This window comes from Macaca fascicularis, chromosome 13 (genome assembly GCF_037993035.2).
Source record: "Macaca fascicularis isolate 582-1 chromosome 13, T2T-MFA8v1.1".
NCBI classification, from domain to species: domain Eukaryota; kingdom Metazoa; phylum Chordata; class Mammalia; order Primates; family Cercopithecidae; genus Macaca; species Macaca fascicularis.
In genome coordinates this window covers 1,044,887-1,066,784 of record NC_088387.1, presented here as the reverse complement: position 1 = coordinate 1,066,784, position 21,898 = coordinate 1,044,887, and the positions used below count along the sequence as shown (strand labels likewise).

At 50.4% G+C, this 21,898-nt stretch overlaps 1 protein-coding gene across 4 annotated transcripts in view; it reads right to left on the bottom strand.

Annotated features, from left to right (window-relative positions):
* Positions 1-246: 246 nt before the first annotated feature.
* The window catches only part of KCNIP3 (potassium voltage-gated channel interacting protein 3), a 91,825-nt gene continuing 70,173 nt past the window's right edge, over positions 247-21,898 (bottom strand). For all 4 annotated transcript variants that reach the window (XM_045368838.2, XM_045368839.2, XM_045368840.2 and 1 more), the window contains 7 exons: positions 9,109-9,233; positions 8,613-8,682; positions 8,321-8,391; positions 4,591-4,698; positions 3,819-3,923; positions 3,035-3,097; positions 247-2,324 (listed from right to left, as the gene is read on the bottom strand). In XM_045368838.2, the coding sequence (XP_045224773.1) occupies positions 2,277-2,324; positions 3,035-3,097; positions 3,819-3,923; positions 4,591-4,698; positions 8,321-8,391; positions 8,613-8,682; positions 9,109-9,233 (590 nt within the window). In that variant the 3' untranslated portion in view covers positions 247-2,276. The remainder of the gene's footprint in view (positions 2,325-3,034; positions 3,098-3,818; positions 3,924-4,590; positions 4,699-8,320; positions 8,392-8,612; positions 8,683-9,108; positions 9,234-21,898) is intronic.

The following is a 21,898-nucleotide window of genomic DNA, read 5'->3' as shown; positions in this document are numbered from 1 at the left end:
GTGGAGACTCCAGGGCTGGCGCTTCCCAGGAAGGCCCCGAAGGCCCACTGTGTGCATCTCAGCCTCACTTGGCCTCAGTGAGGTCACACTGCGAGCCTGAGAATTTGAAGGGCGTTCTCTGCCCCCAGAGCCAGCTCTCAAACGTTTACCAGCACAGCTCGGGGCAGGATCCGCGGCTAATGGCAGCAGGGGTGAGAAAAGCTGAGCTGAAGTTCAGAGCTGGGATAAAGCCAACAGGAATCCCTCTCCTTTGTCAAGTTTATTTTATTAAAATATACAGGACTGAGTATTAGTGGATGCTGAGAACAGGAACCACCCTCCCAGGCCGTGGCCGAGGGAGACGCTTCTGCCATGCAGACATGCGGCCGGTCTGGTCCCAGCGCGGGAGGCAGACCCCTCCCGGTTGGGCTGTGCAGCCAGTCTGGCCCCGAGGTCAATGCGGGCAGGGGTGTGGTGGGGACGCTCTCCTGAGGCCTTGGTCTTAGCAGAGTGACACCAGCTGGGAGGGCCGGGCAGGGGGAGAGGGGAGGGAGAAGATCCCTGAGCCAGGGAAAGCTGATGCCCTCCTGGAGGCAGAGGCCCCCGGTCAGCCTGGAGTCTGGAGCCGGCGTCCCTGCAGCTCCTCGGGGGAGGCCACGCTGTGCCCGAATGCCGAGGGGCCTCCACCACACCGCCTTGCCTCTGAGGGCCCTGCTCACCCTGGGGCTGGCCTCCTGGGGCACTCGGGGACTCCCCGGGCCAGCCCTGAGTGGAGCTGGGCTGGCTGCGATGGAATGTATTATGTGGGAATGTTCCTGGAGGGGCCGTGCGGCCTGGGACCAGGTTCCTTCTCGGTGAGGCCCGGGCAGGTGCGAGCAGCGTCTCTCTCCTCCGGGGTTTCCGCTGACCACCCAGCCGCAGGCTCCTCAGCCCTCACCGCTGGCTCCAGCCTTGGGCTGGCACTCTCCATCCCCAGATGGAGGGGACCGCCAAGCAGAGTCCCCAGGGTTTGTGCTTTTAAATGTTGGTCAGCCGGGCTGGGCTTTGGGGACCTGCTGATCTCAGGCACAGGGCAGACCCCCCAGGCCTCTTCCCTAGGGCCACCGTACTGGGGCTCCTGGGCCCGAGCCTCAGCCAGCAGGAGGGCCTGGCCTCTGAGAAGCAGTGTGCTGGGCTCCCACCGGGGCTGCGCCTGAGCTGCTAAGGAATGCTTGTGCTTTTTGTGCAAGGCTGGGGCAAGCCTGGGCAGAGGGATGGCGACACTGCTTCAGGAGAGGGGGCTCAGCCAAGCCGCTGGGCCACAGGAGGGGCACTGCAGGAAGAGGAGGGACGCACCCCTTCCCAGGCCCCTCTGAGCTCTGCCCGGGGCTCCCTGGCTGCCAGTCCCTGAACCACGTGCCTGCTCCCGGGACCTAAGAGGACCTTGGAGGGAACAGTCTGTGCTGGAGGGTGTGTACAGCCCCACCTACTGCATTCCCACTGAACCAGGACTAGGACAAGGAAAGGCTCATCCCACCCTGTGGAGGGACAGAGTGCCCTCGGATTCTCCACCACGACCAGTCCCCAAGCTTGAAATCCCCCGCCTTCCTGCCATGGAGGGAGAATGGGGCCCAGTGGCCCTCACCACCCAGGCTTGCCCCACAGTAGGTGGCCTGGTACCCAGCTCTTCCAGGTCAGTGGAGTGGCAGGGGGTCCTGGGACCCCCAGGAAAGCATTTCCAGAAAGCTGCAGGCTCGGCCTCCATCACCCCTCTCCCCTGCCCCCCAGCTGGTCCCTCTGGGGTCCTGAGGTAAGAGGCTTTCTAGAGGCGTAGGTAGTGGGTAGGGAGTGGCTGTGGGGAGGAGGCCAGGGGAGCCCGGAGCCGGCCCACTGTGTGGCAAGAAAGCAGAATGGAGAACGGGACGAGGTGGGCTCACCGGAGGTTGGACCCTCCCCTGCAGGGGCACTTGAGCCCCTTCCTGGTGACATCCAGCAGCTGGTGGCCTGCAGACCTGCTCTGTCAACCGCTTACCCAGAAGCAGCCTCGCCTCGCTGGCCTGGGGAGGGCTGGTTGGGGCTCCTGGACTCGGCTCCCAGCCAGACTCAGCCCCTCCCTGCCAGCCCAGATGAATGGCTGTATCTGTGTGTGTGTGTGTGTGTGTGTGTGTGTGTGTGTGTGTGTGTGTGTGTGTGTGTGTAGCAATCTGTTCACTTTTTGCAAATCTATTTTTTAAAAGTTTCTCGGAGGCTGTTCCTGGCAGGATGGAGATTTCTTGGGGGTGGAGGTGGCCATGGCCATGCACTCCTCCGGACGTGTCCTAGATGACATTCTCAAACAGCTGCATGGAGCTCATGATGTTCTCGTCCTGCGTGGAGAGAGGAAGGGATGCCGGTCAGGTGTTAGGTGGGCTCCAAATCCCACCCCCTTGAGCAGATTCCCGCCAGGGACTCGGAGACTGCACCAACTTCCTGTCTGTCTATCTCATTGGGTGGAGGGGAGCTGGGGGACAGGGAGGTGAAGTAGCTGGTCCGAGGTCCCCGGCTGGTGAGGCACAGCCTGTCTTCAACCCCACTCCTGACTGCAAGCCCGTCTGGGACAAGCTGATGAAGGGGACCCCGGCTGGCCTCCAGCAGAGGCGGGGGCTGACCAGGACTGCTCTGGGAGTGGGACAGTGGAGGTGCTGGAGGCCCAGCGTCCTGCCCCCTGAGGTGCTCTCTGGAAGGGCCAGCAGCAACACTGCAGAGGCTCTGGTGCCTCCCCACAGTGACCCTCTCCCTCTGGCTGGCCCCATGTCTGCCCCTAACTTGAGACTCTCCAGGGGCAGGGCTGAGGGAGGGTGTGGGGGGAGTGGGGGAATGCTGTGGCCTACAGGGGTGGGTGGGGAGGAGGAGACTCAGACAAGAGGGCAAGTGGAGCTTGGGGCTGCCCAGGAGGTGGCGAGGGGCCAAGGACAGCTGTCACATCCTGGGCTGGCAGGGGTGGGACTGGGGTGAGGGAAGGGGCGGGCGCTGCCAACCACCCACCTCTGTAGCAGAGCCTGTAGAGAACTGTGGCCCGGCCTCCCGTGCCGCCTACCTTCTGACAGGTCTCCAGGAACTCTTCAATGGTCACCACCCCATCCTGGTTCCGGTCCATTTTCTGCAACCCAAGCCACGCCCAAGGTGACTCTGTGCCCCAGCAGAGACAGCCCTGCCCCGGGCCTGAGGACGCAGAAGTCACAGGTGGATGGATGGGCGGGTGGGGTCCCTCCACTCCGACTTGTCCCCTGTGACTCCTCTGGATCCAGGCCACACAATGAACCCTTCATAGCTACCTCCCAACCGACTGCTGAGGCTCCACGCATCTTCCCCCTGCTCCCCTAGGCCACTTCCCTGAGCCTTCCTGGGCTTGGGTTTCCCAGAATCTGTCCCCACACTCACCTCCCTGAGAGGCAGCCAGGGCAGAGGGAGCAACTGAGTCACAGGACGGCCCATGTCTAGTGGCCCCAGCAAGCGCGCGGCAAAGCCTGCGGCCCCTGTACCCCCATGCATACAGGTGAAGGCCCCCAACCCGCTCCTCTCCCAGAGCATCTTTCTGGAGGAGCCATACAGCTCTCAGGCGGCATGGAGCTCTGGCCCGGGGTCAGCTGCCTCGGGATCCCAGCCCTGGCCCCCAGATGAGGTCCACAGGGCAGAGCGGCGGTGTAGTTCGCTTCTCAGGGGTTCTGACAACCACCCAGATGGGAGGGGCAAGTTTAACCTCCTCATGAGGAGTGGAGAGGCTTGGAGGGGCAAGGCACTTGCCCGGGGGAGGGGGCCCAAAAGCGAGAGCCCCTTCTCTGCCCGGTTCCTCTCCCTAGGCAGGGCTGGTGCGCGCTCACCTGGAAGAACCTCTCCACGTGCTCTGCCGGTGTGTCCTCCCGCAGGATGGGGTAGGTGTGGCGGCCCATCATGTCATAGATGGACTTCATGATGGCCAGCATCTCCTGGAGGGGGAGGTTGGCATGAGCCCGCTGCAAGGCTGGGGTGGCTGTGAGGGCCCAAAGGGAGCAGGCGGCATCCAAGAGTGCAGGGCACCTCCAGGCCAGTGAGTGCGCCAGACGAGCTGGACAGAGGAGCCTTCCCGCTTCCGGGGCACCCAGAGCGAGCTTCTGACTCCAGGGGAAGCTCGTCTCCCAGAGAAGTGGGAGATGGATTGTGTGCTTATCTCCAAAATGTGACGCTGTAGCAGAAAAAGTGCTTGGACCAAATGAAACCTGTCTGTGGGTCCGTGCGGGAGGGCTCCCATCTCCACCCATGCCTTAAGGGACCACACTGCCCCCTTCACTCGGTGGGGGCCAAGGCCAGGACCTCTGGCTTCTCCACTTAAGTCTCCCCCAGGCCTTCTGTGTCAGACAGGATGACCGGAACACTTGCTGAGCTGGACCGAGATGTGTGGTGCAGGGTACGTGAGCCCACCCTCCACACCTGGGTGTCCAGGACTGAGGGCCCAGGAGAGGAGGAGAGCCCGCTGGCTGCTGTCCCCGGAGCCAGTCTCTGGATGGAGATCGGGAGAAGACAAGAGGGCAGCAGGAGCAGGGAGAGGAAGAGGGGTGGGGGGTAGAGCAGCAGGAGAGGAGGAGGGGACAGCCCCTGCCCCCAGCCCTCCACTACCTCTTTGGTGATGTAGCCATCCTTGTTAATGTCGTAGAGATTAAACGCCCACTTGAGCTTCTCGTGGACTGTGCCCCGCAGCAGGATGGAGAGGCCGACCACAAAGTCCTGTGGGGAAAGAGAGGGCGGGGCGTGACAATCCAATCACTGCCCAGGTCTAGTTCCAGTTGCTGTGTGGCTTCCACTGAAATTCACGTCTCCACAGGCGCAGAGCCTCCCTAAGAGACTGACGGCGTCCATTCAGGTCAGCACAGGACGAGTGTGTGCCCGCGTGTGAGCGCATGCACGGGTGTGCACCTTTGTGTGTGAACCTGTGTGTATGCACCTGTGTGTGTGCACTGGGTGTGTGAACCTGTGTGTGTGTGCACCTGGGTGAGTGTGTGCACTGGGTGTGTGAACCTGGGTGAGTGTGTACATCTAGGTGAGTGTGTACATCTAGGTGAGTGTGTGAACCTGTGTGAGGGTATGCACCTGTGTGAGAGTGTGAATCTGGGTGAGTGTGTGCACCTGGGTGTGTGCACCTGTGCAACAGTGTGCACCTGGGTGTGTGAACCTGTGTGTATGCACCTGGGTGACTGTGTGCACTGGGTGTGTGAAGCTGGGTGAGTGTGTGCACTTGTGTGAGAGTGTGCACCCGGGTGTGTGAACCTGGGTGTGTGCACCTGTGTGAGTGTGTGAACCTGTGTGTATGCACCTGGGTGTGTGAACCTGGATGTGTGCACCTGGGTGAGTGTGTGAACCTGTGTGTGTGCACCTGGGTGAGTGTGTACACCTGCGAATGGGCACCTGGGTGTCTGCACCTGTGTGTGTGTGCACCTGGGTGAGTGCACGCGCATGTGTCTGCATGTGTGTCAGGAGCGGCATGGCCAGGTGCACGCGCATGTGTCTGCATGTGTGTCAGGAGCGGCATGGTAGCTGATACTGAGGTCAGATAAAGACATTCAAATATATATGGTGTCCTAGACCGTTTAATGCCGTGCTGCCTCGGGAGACGCCTGGGGGTGCTCTGTTAATAAAGGAGGTGCTCTGTGTTTACTCTGCCAAGCATCTGCATGGCAAAGGTGCTTGAAAACTTCTAGCCTAAAAAGCTAGAGGAATGATGCTCAGCTTTTTGTTTGTGGTTTGTTTTTAGAGACAGTCTCAGACGGTCACCAGGCTGGAATGCTGTGGTGCCATCACGGCTCACTGCAGTCCCCAACTCCCAGCCTCAAGCGATCCTCCACCTCAGCCTCCTGAGTAGCTGGGACCCCCTGGAGTAATCCATGCCTGGCAAATTTATTTTATACTGACAGAGATGGTCTCACTATGTTGTCCAGGCTGGTCTGTAACTCCTGGCCCCAAGTAATCCTCCTACCTTGGCCTTCAAAAGTGCTGGGATTTAATTCCAGGGCCACCTTGCCCAACCCTGGTGCTCAACTCTTGAGTCATGACATGCTGTGCGTGGCCATTGCCTTTGGCATGTGACACTTTATTACTAATGTGACAAAATATGACAGTTCAAATGGTTTCCATGTGACAACTTCAACTGTTTTGTTACAGCAGTTGGTAGAAAGCAGGTTTTCCCTCTACCTCTTGGAAGGTTTAAAGGTGAAAGGTCCTCCCAGGCTGCTCGGAAAGAAAGGGGTGAGAAAATGGCTGTACCAGCGAAGTCGGATGGAGCACGGTCAGAGTGCAAGGGACAGGGCCATGCATCGGGGCCCTGAGGCCCCTCAAGTGCTAGATTTTTGGGACTGGAGGAAATCTGTACCATGAGAAAGAGAGACAGAGAAAAGCAATTTGGAAGAACAAAAATTATCCCAGGAGAAAAAACTCGACAACAACTATTAGGTTCAGAGATTAGAAATCTTGCATCACTAAAATAAGAATAGGATGTTATACAAAAGGGGTAACTGGAAAAAAGAAAGAGCTCTTGGAAATTAAAAATAAGAAAGCAAAATGACAGACTTAGAAGAAATGTTGGGAGAGCAAATGGAATCTTCCGGGAAGTGGAATGAGAAGGCAAACAGCTGGAACATAGGGGAGAAAGAGGGTAATGACAGGTGCACTCCAGAGCGGCCGATGCTGGGACACAGGCAGTTCGGGAAGAATGGGAGAAAACAGAGGAGAGCGGGTCGGAGCAATCAGAAAATACGATTTCCCAGACTGGAAGCAGAGATCTCCAGCATCCACCACGTCTTGGCACAATGTGTGAAAACAGCCTGCAGTTTAGTTGTAGGCATAGATCATAGTGAAATTTTAGCAAATTGGGTGCAAAGAGAGGATCCTATAAACTTTCTGAGAGAAAAGCAAAGCCAAACAGAAAAAGCAAAATCAGGTCCCATTCACAGGACAGCGTCAGCAGGGGCACCTGAGGCAGGAGGCCCAGGGCACGACGCCACCCCCGCTCTGAAGGAGAACAGCACCCCCGGGAGAGCTGGTCCCTACAATGGATCAAGCAGGAGTAAGAACAGAATAAAGATACTCCCAAGTGCTCAAAGGCTCCAAAGTTACAGCTCACATCCTCTTTTATAGGAAGCGGCTGGGCGGTGAGCCCCCGAACACACAGAGAGGAAAGCAAGAGAAAGGAAGATCAGGGATCCCAGAACCAGGAGACCTAGCCCAGCAGAGTGGGGAGGAAGCCCCAGAGGGCACCAGGCCCCAGTGAGGGTGGAGCCGTGGGAGGCTGGGTGGGGGGCTCCTCTGGCAGACCCCAGGAGGAAGGAGCAGGGAAAGGACCCTGAGTCCTCCCTGAGGCTCCTCCATGCTAACCAGGTGCTTTCTGTGTGCTGTGGGGTTGGTATTTTAAATCTGAAAACAAGATTTGAAAACATGGTCTGCTTCTGTGTGCAGAGCCCTCGGTGTGTGGCTCAGAGTGGAGGGGTCCTGTGGTCACAGGGCAGGCGGGGAGCGTCAGTGTGCCCAGCGGGCTCGCGGCATAAAAATAACCCGCGCCGGTTATCGACGAGTTATTATTACCCCGTGCGGCCGGGGCCTTCTGGCCCCATGTGCTTCTCTGTGCTTTCCTGTTAGCTGCCCTTGGCCTGGAAGCCAAGTTGTCGGGATATCGATCAAGCCGGCTCTCAGCAAGGTTTTCCTCCCCAAAGCGGTTTCAGCTTTTCGCCTGCAGCTATTTTTAGAGTCCTGGGTTCCGTAGATGGGGCCTCTCTCCAACGATCCCTTGTGGCGGGGCTGGGAGGAGCCCGGCCGGGCCCCACAGGGAAGCTGTCTGGGTGGGGGATAGGCTTCTCCCTCCGCCAGTGGGTAACTCCAGGCTTCACTCTCAGTGCCCAGCTGGGATGAGCCCTGGAGGCTGCTCCGGCTGGGAAGCTTTCTAGATATTTCTGGCCTATTTTCTGGGTAACAAGGAGTAAATTCTGAAAATGGAGGTCGCACATCCCACCATCAGCAAACCAGGCCTCTGGGTTAAGCCCTGATCCCTTTGAAAATGCAAATTCCTGCTGGGTCACTACCACCCGTGTGTGCCTCGGGGGCTCCCTTGACTGGGAGAGCTGGATACAAACTCTCAAATGGAAGAAAAGGCTGAGAACGTGGTACCGGCCCAGCAAAGTCAAACACCCCAGAGCTCACCGGCCCAGGGCCAGCCACATCCACTCGTTCCCAGGGTGACTCACAAGATCCTTCCCACCCAGGACCATGGCTCTCTCGACAGCCCTGAGAGTGACGCCAGGGCAGCGATTCAGCCCGGCAGCCACAGGGGCAGGTCATGGGGGAGGAATCCGGGAGGACCTACCTCAAAGTGGATGGCCCCGTTCCCGTCGGCATCGAAGGCGTTGAAGAGGAAGTGTGCATAGGTGGTGGCATCTGGGGAGGGCAAGGAACAGGCTGGGGTGTGTCGGGGCTGCCTGGTGACTCATCCCCCACCCCAGGCAACCCCAGCTGGGGGTGCTAACTGTGTCCTGGTTTGGAGTCCCTGTTTTCCATGGGACAGGGGCCGCACCAAGCCTCCAGGATGCAAGGGGCAGCAGGAGGGTCCCCTCCCTCCACACTCGGGACACAGCAGGGCTGCCCTGCCTCGGACTCACCTCCCTGAGGGAAGAACTGCGCGTAAATGAGTTTGAAGGTGTCTTCGTCCACCAGGCCCGTGGGACACTCCTGCAGCAGGAAGGCACCCCCTCAGCCCTCAGCCACCCCCAGCTCCAAGCCCGACTCTGCACGGTGCCTGGCTGGCCTCTCTCCACCCCCTTGGAGGCTGCCTGCTGCCCGTGGCACTGCTGAGACCTCCTGGCCTGGGTTGTGGAAGCCCGGGCAGGGGTGGGGTGAGAGGGAGCAGGGGTGAATAGGAAGGGGCTGACTGCTCCCCCATACCCTCTTCCTCTGTACCAGCAGCAGAGACACGGAGAGGGGAGCGTGGCAGCCTCAGTGACGCCCATTCCGGGGCCTGCCCCCGCCAGACAGCTTCCCACAACACAGAAGCCGCTTCAAGGCCCCCTGGGATATTTACTGTGGCACAGAGAAGTTTCCAGGTCTCCCTGGGCCCGGGTCTCCAAGGCCTCTCCCCGGGGAATGGGGAGCACTCACATTCTTAAAGCCCCTGTAGAGAGACTGCAACTCCTTCTTGGTGAACTTGGTCTGGGCCTGCAGCTGGTCCAGCCCCTCCGGCTGGTGGCGCACCGTGGACAGCTCCAGCTCACCGTCGCTGCTGTCTGGAGTGGGACACAGATGAGAGAGGGTAAGGCTTGTAGCCCTGCTCCTCCATCGTGCTCCGGCGTGGCCAGGGCACGGGCCAAAATAGTGGGTGGAAGAACTCTCCGTACATGACTACCATGTACAGTCACACAGGCTGTGCACTGCACAACAGAGGGGGGTGTGACTGAGTGGCCCACACAAGAGCTGCGCCTCTGCTTTCCTGCCCCCAACAGGGCAGGCCTCCCCATTGCAGGCCCTGCAGTGCACCCCCCTGTCAGCTGCACAGTGAGACAAGGTGGGAGCTGCTCTTGTCCTAAAAGGTGCTGAGTGAGGGCATACAGGAGCGGGAAAGACAGCAAGACAGGCATGAGGGATCCCTGAACTTCAAAATCCAATTCCTAGACCACTTCCTCCATGTGGCCCTCCCTGGACATCCCCCAGGAATGCAGAGGGTGCCTCCTTGGCCCTCAAAGCCTAAGGCAACGTTGTTCAGCTGCAGTTGGCAGAGGAGCGTTATTCACACAGGTCTAGGTAGGAGGCCAGACCTCCAGGGCTGTGGGGGCAGGGATCAGACCTGTCCTTTAAAAACAATACACAAGGCCGGGCGTGGTGGCTCACGCCTGTAATCCCAGCACTTTGGGAGGCTGAGGCAGTTGGATCACGAGGTCAGGAGATTGAGACCATCCTGGCTAACACGGTGAAACTCCGTCTCTACTAAAATACAAAAAACTAGCCAGGCGTGGTGGCGGGCGCCTGTAGTCCCAGCTACTCAGGAGGCTGAGGCAGGAGAATGGCGTGAACCGGGGAGGCGGAGGTTGCAGTGAGCCGAGATCGCGCCACCGCACTCCAGCCTGGGCAACAGAGCGAGACTCCGTCTCAAAACACACACACACACACACACACACACACACACACACACACAAAAAAAAACTTGTTAACTAACCATGGCTACATCTCGGGGGGAGGTGCGATGTCAGGTGATTTTTACTTTTTTATTTATGATTTTAAAAAACATTTTCCTAATTTCTTTTGGTGTGACATGCATCACTTTTACAATGCAAAATAAAGCTAGAGCTGAAATAGCACTGAGTGCCCACCCCTTGCTGAGCAGCACCCTCTCATAATTAGAGATCGCCACCTTCCCACGGACCCAGGACGCATGGGCCCTGCTGCCCCGTTGCCCTGTCTCCCCTGGGCCACACAGAATGGTGGTGATCCATAATCACCCGCATGGCTGGTGCTGGCTGCTGCCTCTCCCACTGCACAGTGAGCTCTTCAGGGGCAGCTGTCCTGCACCGCTCATCCTGTGCCCGTGGTGGCTGGCATGGTGCCGGGCACTGGTCCTGTGCTGAGCTTGCTCCCTACCCAGGCCTCTCATGAGAGTGTGGCGGGAAAGTCAGCCTGCACTGCCCACTCTTACTAACCACAAGAGCATCCTGAAAGCTGCTCAGCAAGCGGGCTGTTTCTTTGGTCGACACATGCTCCCAGTCTCCAAGATAAGTATTTCATACCATCCTTCCCCTTACGTTTCCAGTATCTCCTCTCCCATCCTTACCCTCAGGTTAACTATTTCATACCATCCTTCCCCTTAAGCTTCCAGTATCTCCTCTCCCATCCTTACCCTCAGGATAACTATTTCATACCATCCTTCCCCTTACGTTTCCAGTATCTCCTCTCCCATCCTTACCCTCAGGTTAACTATTTCATACCATCCTTCCCCTTAAGCTTCCAGTATCTCCTCTCCCATCCTTACCCTCAGGTTAACTATTTCATACCATCCTTCCCCTTACGTTTCCAGTATCTCCTCTCCCATCCTTACCCTCAGGATAACTATTTCATACCATCCTTCCCCTTACGTTTCCAGTATCTCCTCTCCCATCCTTACCCTCAGGATAACTATTTCATACCATCCTTCCCCTTACGTTTCCAGTATCTCCTCTCCCATCCTTACCCTCAGGTTACTTCCCACTTCACTGGGAAGACAGAAGCCATGGAGGAAAACTTCCCCAAGCCCTCACCCCACACCTACCCACCTGCCTGCACCTGGCGCAGACATCTGCACCCCTGCCTGCTCCGTGGCTGAACTGTGCCTGCTCCCAGCAAAGGCAAACCTGCCTCTTGCAGTGGGTCCCGACCCCTCTCGCCTACTCAGGCAAGTGGTGCCAGCAAGTCTCCCGTTCTTTCCTCATCATCTTGTCCTCTCTTCTGGATCATTCCCATCATCACATAGACATACCGTAGAATCTGGAATCCTTAGTCATATTAAGTACAGGCAAACCCTGTAAACCAGCATCCCACACCAGGCAAGCATCCCACTTAGACTCTTCCCCTGCCCGGGGGCACAGGGATGCTCAGAGCAACAGCATTTTTGGTGGGAGAGTTGGAGGCAACTCAGGGGTTTACGGCAGGCAGGATGAGTAGGCGAAATATGGAGGCTGCACACTGGGGAGAACTGCTGTGGAGCAGACGTACACACGGCAGCGTGGATGGATGGATAGTAAGAATCCTTTGATGAAGAGGCAGACCTTTCAGACTAGAAAAGCAAGATCCAACTAGATGCTGTTTACAAGAGGGATACTCCTAATACAAAGATAGATTAAAGCAGGGTGTGTGGCTCACGCCTGTAATCCCAGCACTTTGGGAGGCCGAGGTGGGTGGATCACCTGAGGTCAGGAGTTCAAGACCAGCCTGGCCAACGTGGTGAAACCCCATCTGTACTGAAAATACAAAAATGAGCCGGGTGTGGTGGCGGGCACCTGTAATCCCAGCTACTCGGGAGGCTGAAGCAGGAGAATCACTTCAACCCAGAAGGCGAAGGTTGCAGTGAGCCGAGACTGCACCATTACCTGGGTGACAGAGTGAGACTCCATCTCAAAAAACAAACAAACAAAAAAATTAAAATTAAAGACTGGAAAAACATTAAGAAAGCTGGATGTTTTATAATGATACAAGGATTAATTCATCAAGGCGGCAGAATAATCTAAAATAGACATCACCTAGTAACAGCTTTAAAATACCTGAAGCAAAAAATTCAGAACTAAAGAGAGAAACAAACAAGTCACAATCATAATTGCAAGATTTTGGCATCTTTTTCCAGTAAATGGTATGACAAGTGACAATATAAAAGGTTTGAAAAACACCATCAACCAATTTGACCTAATTAATATTTATAGAACACTGTATAATTGTAGATGCACATTCTTTTCCAAAGCATATCCTGTGGTTACCAAGATATATCAGATGCTGGAACACAGACTCTCACCACAATGGTATTAAGTTAAAATTCAGAACAAGATACTTAGAAAATCTCAAGTATTTGGAAATAAACAATACGTTTCTAATTAGCTCATAGGTCAGAGAATAAACTGCAAGGTGATCACATTTTGAGATATTTTGAATTGAATGATTAAAAAAACAGAGCATATCAAAATTTGCTGGATGCAGGTAAACCTGGGCTGAGAGGGAAATTTATTGCTTTCAATTCCTTTATTAGAAAAGAAGATAGGTGTAAGAGCAATGATATAAGCTTCGAGAGTCAGAATCTAAAAAATGCAGAGCAAATTAAATTCAAAGTAAACAGAAGAAAGAGCATAATAAAAATAAGAGTGGAAATCAATGACAGGCTGGGTGCAGTGGCTCATGCCTGTAATCTCAGCACTTTGGGAGGCCGAGGCAGGTGGATCACTTGAGGTCAGGAGTTCAAGACCAGCCTGGCCAACATGGCGAAACCCTGTCTCTACTAAAAATACCAAAAAAAAAAAAAAAAAAAAAAAAAAAATTAGCTGGGTGTGGTGATGCACGCCTATAATTCTAGCTACTCAGGAGGCTGGGGCATGAGAATCACTTGAGCCCAGGATGTTGGAGGTTGCAGTGAGCTGAGATCGCACCACTGCACTCCAGCCTGGGCAGCAGAGCAAAACTTGGTCTCAAAAAAAAAAAAAAAAATCAATGACAAATATAAGCATAGCCACAAACCTTGTAATAAAGTCATTAAGAAACTCAAGTCATAGACTGGAAAAAACATATCTCCAGGATATGTATCTGACAAAGCACTCATTTCCAGAATACACAATAAACTTCTACCAATCAACACAATAAGACTAATAACTCAATTTTTTTAAATAGGCAAAAGACAAGGACACATCACAAAAGAAGATACACAACTGGCCAATAAGCACGGGAAAAGGTACTTCGAAGGACGTATGAGAATTCACGCAGTGATGTGAAACTGGAGTACTGGCGCAGCCAGAGTGGAGCTGCCTCTCTAAGCAACTCAGGTGTTAGCTGGGACCCAGAAAAGCTATGCTTTAGGACTGTGAACCACATCCCTGAGTAAGCGCATGCTCTAGACCCAACGACGAAGTCAAAACAAACCTACTCTAACAGAGCCTAAAATAAAGTCTGTGGAGATCACGTGAGTTGGCCAATACTTTAACTACCCGCCAAACTAAAGTTTGTTAGCATTTATATTAAAACAATACAATCCATTCCCTACACGATCCCTTTCACAATGTCCAACATACAACAAAAAATAAAAAGACATAAGAAGCAAGAAAATGTGACCATAATAAAGAGATAAAGGATAAGCAGAATTATTAGACTTTTATTGTTAAAATTATTAGAAAAGAACTTTGAAACAACTATTATCGACACATTGAAAGAAAAAAAGAAAGCATAACAGACGAGAATCTTAGTAGAAAAATTAAAAACTATAATAGAACAACAAAATGGAACTTCTAAGCTGGAACCAAACAATACCTAAAATTAAAAATTCACTTGATGGACTGAGTGCAGTGGTTCATGCCTGTAATCCCAGCACTTTCAGAGGCTGAGGAGGTAGACTGGTTGAGCCCAGGAGTTCAAGACCAGCCTGGGCAACATAGCAAGACCTTGTCTCTACAAAAAAATTACCTGGGCACGGTTGTGTGCACCTGTAGTCTCAGTTGCTTGGGAGGCTAAGGTGGGAGGATCACCTGAGCCTGGGAGACTGGCGCTGCAGTGAGCCATGGTCATACCACTGCACTTCAGCCTGGGCAGCAGGGCAAGACCCCATCTCAAAAAAAAAAAATAAATAAACTGAAAAAATTGAAAAAAAAAAAAAGAGAGAGAAGACGTAAACTACCAATAACAGGAAGGAAACAAGGGAAATAAGTACTAACTTTCCAGACATTAAAAGGATTAAAAAGGAGATATTATGAATAAGTCTTTAGACACAAATTCAACAACTTCTATAAAATGGACCAATTCCTGAAAAATGACAAACTATCCAAATTCATCCCAGGTGAAAAAGATAACCTGAATAGTCCCAAGCGGCATTCTTCATGAACACAGGTGTGAAATTTCTCAACAAAATATTAGCAAATTGAATCCTTTGATGAATAAAAAGGATAATACACCACACCAAGAGGCATTTTCCAGGAACATGAGGCTAATTTAATATTTGAAAATAAATCAACGTAATCCACCATATTGTCTAAAAAAGAAAAAAATACTAATCATATCAATTGATGCAGAAAAAGCATTTGACAAAATTCAACATCCATTCATTAAAAAGAACTGGGAATGAAAGGGAACTTCCCCACATTAATAAAAGTCATCTACACAGAATCTATAGTTAACGTCATTCTTTTTTGTTGTTGTTGTTTAGAAGGAGTCTCGCTCTGTCGCTGAGGCTGGAGTGCAGTGGCGCGATCTCGGCTCACTGCAAGCTCCGCCTCCTGGGTTCACGCCATTCTCCTGCCTCAGCCTCCCGAGTAGCTGGGACTATAGGCGCCCGTCACCACGCCCAGCTAGTTTTTTTGTATTTTTTAGTAGAGACGGGGTTTGACCGGGTTAGCCAGGATGGTCTCGATCTCCTGACCTCGTGATCCGCCCGCATCGGCCTCTTCTTAATGGTAAAAAACAATGTTTTCCCCACAAGCAAAAAGGTCAATATACAAAAATCAATCACATTTCTATAGATCAGTAATGAACAATTCGAAATCAAAATTTAGGCAAAGGTGTCTCCTGAATTTCAGTGGCAGTAAGATCCAAGATCCTTGCTCCGGTCTCTTTTATCTGTTTTGGAGCTAAACAGGGAGAGGGAAGGATGGTGGGGGCTTTTGGTGCTACCTGGAAGCTGAAGGACAGTTAGAACTCTGCTGACTACATGAAGGGTCATCAAAGGTGTAGCTGGGCAGGTGGAAATGTGACCAAACCAACAGTGATTATCAGTAGGAGGGAGACAAAGTGGTGACCAGGACTCAAAGCAAATTCAATCACACAGAGAAACCAGGGCTGCTGACAGACACCGTACACTGTTAGAGTACGTCTGCTGTTAGTCTGGATGGAGACAAACGTGTTCACAGACAGAAACGGGATGGCAAAGACACAAATTTTGTAAGATAAATGAAGGATGGCAAAATGGTTATGACTCCCACTTAATTTTTTTTTTATTCCCATAGGTTTTTAGGGAACAGGTGGTGTTTGGTTACATGAGTAAGTTCTTTTTTTTTTTTTTTTTTTTTTTTTGAGGCGGAGTCTCGCTCTGTCGCCCAGGCTGGAGTGCAGTGGCCGGATCTCAGCTCACTGCAAGCTCCGCCTCCCGGGTTCCCGCCATTCTCCTGCCTCAGCCTCCCGAGTAGCTGGGACTACAGGCGCCCGCCACCTCGCCCGGCTAGTTTTTTGTATTTTTTAGTAGAGATGGGGTTTCACTGTGTTAGCCAGGATGGTCTCGATCTCCTGACCTCGTGATCCGCCCGTCTCGGCCTCCCAAAGTGCTGGGATTACAGGCTTGAGCCACCGCGCCCGGCCCCGAGTAAGTTCTTTAGTGATGTGTGAGATTTTGGTGCACCCGTCACTCCGGCAGTATACGCTGAACCCAATTTATAGTCTTTTATCCCTCACCCCCCTCCCACGCTTTTCCCAGAGTCCCCAAAGTCCATTGTGTCATTCTTAAGCCGTTAGATCCTCACTTGGTGACACAGCTGCTGTTTGCCACTATGAGCAGGCATAGAAAACTACGTGGCCGGGAACCGGAGAAGATCTTCAGTTTTTCTGTTTACTCAGGTCTCAGGGTTATGCTGCTGTTACAGCACAGCTGATCACTAATTCGTTATCCTTAGCATGGAGATAGAAAACGGTGACTTAAAAACTTGTTACTCCAAGCAACTAGCCTAGTTTGTCCTGCAACTTTATTATGTTTTATAATTTGCATTAAAATGTTAAGTCACAGGCTGGGTGCGGTGGCTCACACCTGTAATCCCAGCACTGTGGGAGGCCGAGGCGGGTGGATCATCTGAGGTCAGGAGTTCGAGACCAGCCTGGCCAACATGACGAAACCCTGTCTCTACTAAAAATACAAAACGTAGCCGGGCGTGGTGGCAGGTGCCTGTAATCCCAGCTACTTGGGAGGCTGAGGCAGGAGAATCGCTTGAACCTGGGAGGCGGAGGTTGCAGTGAGCTGAGATCGTGCCATGGCACTCCAGCCTGGGCAACAAGAGCGAGATTCTATCTCAAAAAAAAGAAAAAAAATTAAGTCACTTTTTTATATAAAGAAGTGAATGGATTTTGTAATTTCCTTTGGAATGCAAATCAAATGAGAATAAAAATCTTACACACAAATAAAAAAACCCAAAACTTAACAATACCATTTACAATTGCTCATCTCACAAATGAAATACTTAGGTATATATCTTACAAAACATGTATATAATCCATATATGCCAAAAACTACAAAATGCTGATGAAAGAAATCACGGAGGATTCAAATGAGGGAAGAAACATAACTATGTTCATGGACTGAAAGGCCCAGTGCTACAAAGATGCCAATTATCTCCAAAATGATCTACAGATTTCACACAATTCCTACCAAAATCCCAGCAAGAGTTTTTTGTACATACAGATAACATACTCTAAAATTTATCTAGAAAGACAGAGGAACTAGAATAGCTAAAATAATTTTGTGAAAGAAGAATAAAGATATTGGTTTTTTATGTTTATTTTATTATTTTATTTTATTTTATTTTATTTAAGACAGAGTTTGGCTCTGTCACCCAGGCTGGAGTGCAGTGGCATGATCTCAGCTCACGACAACCTCTGCCTCCCGAGTTCAAGTGATTCTCGTGCCTCAGTCTCCCGAGTAACTGGGACTACAGGCACACACCACCACACCTGGGTAGTTTTTGTACTTTTAGTAGAGACGGGATTTCACCATGTTGGCCAGGTTGGTCTCAAACTCCTGACCTCAGGAGTTCCTGAGTGATCTGCCTGCCTCAGCCTCCAAAAGTGCTGGGATTACAGAAATATTGTTAAATAAAAAGGTAAGCACAGACTGGGAGAAAATATTACATTTGCAAATTGCATATCTGACAAAGGATATACAGAATACATAAAGAAGTCTCAAAACTCCGCAGTAAGAAATCAAAGGACTCAAATTAGTAAATGTCAAAAAACCTAATCAAACACTTCACTATAGAGGATACAGGGCTGGTAAATAAGCACAAGAAAGAGGATTGGCATCATTTTCCATTAAGGAAACACAAATCAAAACCTCAGTGAAATGCTACTATATACCCACCAGAATCACTTGCATAACAAATATTAACAACGTCGGGCGCCTGCGGTGGGGGGATGCAGAGCAACAGGAACACTCTATGTTGCTGCAGGAGAGAAACGCTGGAAATCAGCTTGGCACTTTCTTATAAAGAGGCTTTTCCCAGAAGACCCAGCAATCCCATTTCTGGTTATTCACCCAAATGAAATGAAAGCTACTATATTCAACTCCAGGCAAATGCTTAGAGCAATTTCATTCAAAATTGCCCCAAACTGTAAATAACCCAAATGCCCTCCAACCGGTGAGTGGATAAGCTATGGTACGTCACACAAGGAAAGGTACTCAGCAGCAATACGGAACAAACTCCTGACACACGCAAAACGTGAATGAATCGCACATGCAATGACGTGAAAGAGTCCAGACTCCAGAGGCAGATCATGTCTGAAACATGTGTGGGACAGTCTGGAAGAGACAAAATTACAGAAAATTACAGGGGAAGAGAACAGATCAGTGGCTGCCTGGAGGCTGACTACCAAAGAGGCAGCATAAGGCAATTTTTTGTGGTGATGACATTGTTCTATATCTTAGCCAGTAGTGGTGGTGTGCGCCTGTGGTCTGACCTCTCAGGAGGCTGAGGAGGGAGATGCGTGAGCCCTGGAGTTCAAGGCTGCTGTGAGCTATGATCACACTACTGCACTCCAGCCTGGGCGACAGAGACCCCATCTCCAAAAGTAAGTAAATAAAAATAAAAATTAAATTAACATAAATTGTTCTACATCTTGATTGTGGTAATGGTTACATGACTATGCATGTATCAAGATTCATGGAACTAGACAGCCAAAAAGGTAAATTTTACATTAATTTAAATTAGAAAAAATTAGAATACTTAGCTAAGAGGAGGAGGGAAATGGGGGCCTAAAAGAGGAAAAACAAATGAGAGGCCATAAATGGGTCAAGGCTGATGGTACCCCACGAACTACAGAGTAGGATGGACTTAATCCTCTTTCCCGAGGACCAAGAAACAAAGTAAGATGAAAACTCCAAACCTGCCACTATTTCTTTCATTAAAAACAACAAAACTCCTTCACCGTATTTTCCCCAAGCCTTTTTCTCACCTCCTGTAACTCCCTGCCTTCACTTCCTCTCTTCCTGTTCTCCCTCGAACTTTCCACTCCAAGAAAACCGCTCTTACAAGGATCGTGGATGATCTCCATGTGGTCACTATTGTAATTTTGATTAAAACATGGCATAAGGGCCAGGCGCGGTGGCTCATGCCTGTAATCCCAGCACTTTGGGAGGTCCAGACGGGTGGATCACCTGAGGTCAGGAGTTCAAGACCAGCCTGGCCAACATGGCGGAACCCTGTCTCTACTAAAAACACAAAAATTATGTGGGCACAGTGGCGCGTGCCTGTAATCCCAGCTACTTGGGAAGCTGAGGCAGGAGAATCGCTTGAATCCTGGTGGCAGAGGTTTCAGTGAGCTGAGATCGTGTCACTGCATTCCAGCTTGGGAGACAGAGACACCATCTCAAAAAAAAAAAAAAAAAAAAAAGAGAGAGACATAAGGTCAAGGAAGTTAATCCATTCTGGCATTGCTAGAAAGGACTACCTGAGACTAGGTAAATTTTTTTTTTTCTTTTTTGAGACAGGGTCTCACTGTGTTGTCCAGGCTGGAGTGCAGTGGTGCAACCACAGTTCACTGCAGCCTTCCAGGCTCAGGTTATCCTCCCACCTCAGCCTCCCAAGTAGCTGAGACTACAGGCACACACCATTACAACCAGCTAATTTTTTGTATTTATAATAGAGACAGGGTTTTGTCACGTTGCCCAGGTTGGTCTCAAACTCCTGGGCTCAAGTGATCCTCGGGACTGCATTGTTTTTAAAGAAAAGAGGTTTATTTCACTCGTGGTTCTGCAGGATGTACACAGAACACAGTGCTGGCATCTGCCTCTGGTAGGGGCCTCAGGAAGCTCCTAATCCTGGTGGAGGGCGAAGAGGGAGCAAGTAGGTCACGTGGCAAGAGTGGAAGCAAGAGACGCAAGGGAGGAGGTGCCAGCTCTCTAATGTATTACATAAATTGTATACAAGCCAGATTTCACATGAACTCAGGGAGAGAACTCAGTCAGTACTGTGAACATGGTGCGAGGCCATTCAGGAGGGATCCGTGCCTGTGACCCAACACTTCCCACTAGTCCCCACCTCTAACACTGGGGATTCAGTTCAACGTGAGATTTGGGGGGGAACAAACCCCAAACCATATCAGACAATGCAAGAGTGAACAACGTATGCCTAATGCCACTTTTGAAGACAGGTGCAAAACCCTAAACCAAATGTTAGCTAAATGAAGCCAATAGCATTTTTTTAAAAAGTACATCATGATCAAGAAGATTTTATCTGGAAGAACATAACGAGGAAAAATCATATGAAAATCTTAACGTAGAAAGAGCATTTGATAAGCTTCCATGTCTATTTATAATTAAAATAAACAACGACCAAGAAAAAAAAAACAAAAAAAACCTCTGAGCAAACCAGGAGTCAAAGGGAAGTTCTTTAACTTGATTTGCTTATATTTGCAAATCACATATTTACAAAAAAATTTACAGAAAATATTGGATTTAATGGCAAAAGCTTAGACACACTTTCTTTAATATTTGGGACAAGTTTGGCCACAGTCCCCACTAATCAATGTCTTGCCATTGCTCTTAGGAAATTTAGAAAAGAAATAAATAGTGTATGAATTAGGAAGTAAAGGAGAAAATTAACATTATTTAGATGACATGGTCCCTAGAGGGACTAAAAGAATCAACAGACAGGAGAGTTCAGTAAGGTTGCCAGATACAAGATTAATCGATACAAAAATCAATAGCAGTTCTCTACACCAGTAATAACCATCTAGAAAACATAATTAAAAATACCAAGATAAACACTCACAATAGCAATAAAACTAAAGAGTATCTCTAAGTAGTAATAAAAACTCAAAGGACCTCTACATGGAAAGACATTCTGAATACATGAGGCATTCCATCTTACGGCCACATAATGTAAGGATGTCCTTTCTCCCCAAAGTAATCTGTAAGTAAATTCAATGCAATTCCAATTAAAAAATCCAGTTGGATTTTTTTTTGAAAGCTTCATAAACATGCTGAAATGTATATGGAGAAATAAAAAATTCATAAAAATCTAAAAGAATAATAAATGAGGAGTTTCTCTCAGACACTGGTACATGTTGTATAGTCATTGTAATAAAAATTTTATTTTATTGTAATAAAAATAAAAAAGAACAGACAAACATACCAACAAACAGACCAGAGAGCTCAAAAAAGAGACTGAGGTACAGGAGGGAATTTCATGAAAGCTATGGGAAAAAAGGTCAGAGCGTTTAGTAGATGGTGTTAGGGAAACTGGATTACCATATAAAGAAAACCAATCTAGACTCCTTCCACATCCCACATGCACAAGTAGGTTCCAGGTGCATTAGAGACCCCAGTGTGAACGGTAAATGATAGAGCTATAATAAAATGTGCAAGAGCCTCTTGTTAACCTAAGGTTGTGGACAGACTTCTTAAAACTTCAAAAGCTCAAACCACAAGGGAAAAAAAGGACGAATCTGATTACATCAAAATTAAAGATTGCTGTTCAACAAAGGTCAGAGTGAGACACTCAATGGAACAGAAGAAGATAGCGTGCAGTGTTCACAAATGATGAAAGAGGAATTTCTAGAGCAGGTATCAGCAGAAAAGGAAACCAGAAAGATGGATACAAACCTGAAAGATGGCTCAATTTCGGTAACAAACAGGACACGTAAATTAGCATGAGAATGCAGTACCTCCTAGATTGCTAAGAAATAATAATAATGAAAAAATAAGGTTTTGGGTAACAACGCAGATCAATGTTAATTCTGAAACACTCTAGTGCAGGTGTCCTCAACTCCCTGGGCCGAGGACCGGTACTGGTCAGTGGCCTGTTAGGAACCTGGCCGCACAGCAGGAGGTGGGCGGCAGGTGAGCAAGTGAAGCTTCATCTATATCTACAGCCAGTCCCCACTGCTCGCGTTCCCGCCCGAGCTTTACCTCCTGTCAGATGAGCAGCGGCATTAAATTCTCACAGGAGCGCAAACCCTACTGTGAACTGTGCACCGGAGGGATCTA